Source organism: Benincasa hispida, chromosome 8 (genome assembly GCF_009727055.1).
Source record: "Benincasa hispida cultivar B227 chromosome 8, ASM972705v1, whole genome shotgun sequence".
In the NCBI taxonomy this organism is placed as follows: domain Eukaryota; kingdom Viridiplantae; phylum Streptophyta; class Magnoliopsida; order Cucurbitales; family Cucurbitaceae; genus Benincasa; species Benincasa hispida.
Genome location: NC_052356.1, coordinates 43,977,751 through 43,981,385, shown reverse-complemented (window position 1 = coordinate 43,981,385; position 3,635 = coordinate 43,977,751). Strand labels below are relative to the sequence as shown.

General features: G+C 37.7%; 1 protein-coding gene across 1 annotated transcript; it reads right to left on the bottom strand.

Moving 5' to 3' along the window:
- Window positions 1-3,263: 3,263 nt before the first annotated feature.
- Window positions 3,264-3,635, bottom strand: LOC120084070. The gene has a single exon (XM_039039971.1). The coding sequence runs from the start codon at window positions 3,633-3,635 to the stop codon at window positions 3,264-3,266; it is 372 nt and encodes a 123-aa protein (XP_038895899.1).

The following is a 3,635-nucleotide window of genomic DNA, read 5'->3' as shown; positions in this document are numbered from 1 at the left end:
CCTGCTTCAGGAAAGGAGTGAATTGCATATTGTGGATTGAGTTCCAGCTCCCAGAACAGACAAGTCCCCAAAAAGGTAGGTAGTTGAGTTGGCAATTTGGCCATTCTCACCCATACTAATCAAAGGACCGCCCTCAAAGGCAAGAGTTCACAAAACACTTAGGAATGAAGTCGTGTCACCTATGGTCGTTTAGGTGAGATGCAAGTCTCTTGTATCAACGGTGTTATATATAGAGTCTAGTCATCTCGTGGTCCAGGTCTTATACAAACTCTTTGTATAGGACACCCCCACTCCACGTCTCCACATGAATGGTCAAGATCAACCATCTGTAGTAGTTTACAATGCTTGCAAACCTCTACAAAGTGGACCGTATCCGTAGTGTCACCAGGATCAGGTATCACACCTTAATCCTTATATTACAGACCGATTTAGGTTATCGCTTAAGGCATGATCCACTTGTATATCACATATATATGCTTAAGTTCACATAAGATAACCAAGCATCTTTGTTTATTGGATATGAGTAAATTCTAGAATTAAATAACACTTATTTTATTCATTGAACAATTTGTATCTTTACAAAACAACGAGACTCTGGGAGAATTTGGACACCAATCCCAACACACGTACCTTCTCTTAGCCCGAGAGGTGTTCACACGTAGTTGGACTATGTTGTATTATTGTTCATTAGAGGAATCGGTGGTACTCAAGGAGTGAGATGCAACTACAGGGCAAAACAGTAATATGGCTCAGCTGTACTTACGAGCATCTATGAAGAGTCATCGTACTCATGATTGGTTATATTCGATGGATACAGAAATATATCTGTGATAAGAAGAGTTCTGCTATTGGTATTTAGTGGAATGTCTGACAGTTAACGGATGGTGAATCTCGTGGCTAAAGAGTTTAGTCAGCTAATCACGGACTGTTGGAGCTTCGAGCCACGTGTCCATTAGGCCCACTGGGTAGCTTGGATAAAGTCGAGAACTAGTATTTGGGTTAATTTGAATGTTCAAATTGACAAGAGGAGGTTCGATTATATATGATATAATGGACTGGTTAATTATATATAATATAATTGGAAAAATGTATGAGATACATTATTATGGAGGAAATTAGATATAAATATGATTTATATCAAGTAGAGGAGAAAATACTATAGTAGATATGTGATATCAAACTATAGGGTAAAAAATATAATATGATTATATTTATTATTAATTAATTGGTTAATTATAAGATAATTATGCAAAAATCACGTTTGGACGTGGGTTAGTGGGAAATCGTCGGTTATTGTAACTGATGAAATAAAAATGAAATCGTTTCATTTTGAATCGTCGTCCCAAAAAGAAAAGAGAGAAGGCGCACGTTGGAGAAAAGTAAACGACCACTTAAAGAATCGAGAGACTATCTGATAGCTCCTCTCCGCTTAAACGATCGTCTACCTTGCGCCTAAACGATCGCACACTGTCGCTTCTTCTCTAAACGATCGTATAGTGTGCCGTTTTTACTAAACGATCGTGTGCCTTTTCCTAAACGATCATTCAGTAAATCCTACACGATCGTGTAGCTCCTCCTAAACATTAAGCATTTCTGCTATGCGATAGCGTCTTTCTCCCTCCCACTTGCTTATCGCCTACACGATTCGTGTTTCCTCCTTCCTCTACCAAATTCACCAAAGACCACCTTTTGGGTTTTCACTCTGAGAATACCGGGGCTCTTTAGTGTTGGTGTTGTCCCCGTGGCGTTCGTGTTCATGTGGTTGTTCGTGCTGCTATTGGTGACGATGTTGTTGGGCGTTAGTAGATTGCTTGGAGAGTTCCGCTGCTTGGAGTGTTGAAGTGTGAAGAATATCTTTAAATGGTATGGCACTCTTTCCCTTGTTATATCTTTGTCTTAGCATGCCATTAATTAAGTTTTGTTTGCATAACTGCTTGTATTGAATGTATAATATGTATTTTAGTCACGGTGAGATCGAAGCGATCAGAGCATGCTCATGGAAATCTACGATATGAGATCCTTCATTTTCAACTAAGTCCCAAGTGTTATTCTTGTAGTGTAAGTTGAGTTCATGATTTATAGCTTCTGTTCATTGCTTGCTATCTTTACTGTTTAAGGCTTCTTCATAGATATTAGGCTCCTCATTAGAAGTGTATATTGAAAGACTAACTATGTAATCAGCCCTTGTAAATCTAGTAGGGGAGCTGATGATTCTTCTTACTCTATCTCTTGTTAGGTTATAATCAGTTAAGTTCTCAGGTTTTTCTTCTTCTTCTTCTTGCAAATGAGAGCTAGGAACACTTGCTGTTGGTAGTTTATCACTATTACTTGAATTGTTATACCTTGAATGAATCTCTACTTGATGGCTTGTAGAAGATTCATTCAAGTTATGATCAGTAGTGTGCTTAAATCCTCCTGAATCCATATAGAGCTCATTTTCCTTGAAAATAACATCTCTACTGATTAGGCTTCTATCATTAGAGAAATCTCATATCTTGTAGCTTTTCACTCCTTCAGGGTAGCCAATAAACAAAAGCCCTTGATTCAATCTTGCTTTGTTTGATGTAAACAGATGCAATGCACCCGAAGGGATTTAGGTGAGTGAGATGAGAAGCTGTTCCAATCCATCTTTCTTCTAAAGTCTTCATTTTGATAGAAACCTAGGAATTTCTATTTATAGTGTATGTAGTAGTGGCCAGTGCTTTAGCCCAAAAGTTTTCTGAGATTTTGGCTTCTGAGATCATGCACTTCACTCTTTCCATCAGAGTTTTGTTCATCTCTTGGCAACTTCATTTTGTTGAGGGGTGTATGCCACTAATCTGTGTCTAGAAATGCCAAACTCCCTACACAGAGAGTTAAAGTTATTACTAAGGAACCTTAGGCCATTAACAGTCCTAAAGTATTTGATTTTTCTTTCTGTTTGAGTTTCTACATTAACTTTCCAAAATTTAAAAATATTCAAGAGTTTGATCTTTAGATTTAAGAGGATAGATCCCTACTTTCCTTGACTAGTCATTTATTAAGGATAAGAAGTACCTAGAACCTCCCCAAGATGGAATGTTTGCTGGTCCCCAGAGATCTCCATGTATGTAGTCAAGGACAACTCCTGAAGAGTGTTCTCCTTTAGAGAACTTTAGTCGTTTTGATTTGCCATAGATACAATGCTCATAAAAACTAAGCCTCTTCATTCCCCTGGCTTGTATCAGCCCTTGTTTTTGCAACTCATTGAGTCCTCTCTCACTAATATGTGGGAGTCTTTGATGCTATAATTCTAACTCATTGTCTTTCTCGGATTTAGAAACCAAAGCATACTTAGATCTATTTACTTTTCTAGCAATATACAAGCCTTCTTTCTTCCTTCTAGTGAGAATAACTCTGTCTTGCTTTACTATCTCCAAGCATCCCTTTTCAGCATGAATGGAATAGCCTATGTCATCAAGCATTCCTAAAGAGATAATATTTCTCTTTAGTTTTGGAACATGTCTAACTCCTTTAAGAAGTACCTCCTTGTTGTTTGAGAGCTTTAATAACACTAAACCTACACCAACAATCTCACATTCTTGGTTATTTTCCATGTAAACTGAGTCTCCATTTTCTGATTTGCATTCAACAAACCAGTTTTTCTTAGAGGTCAT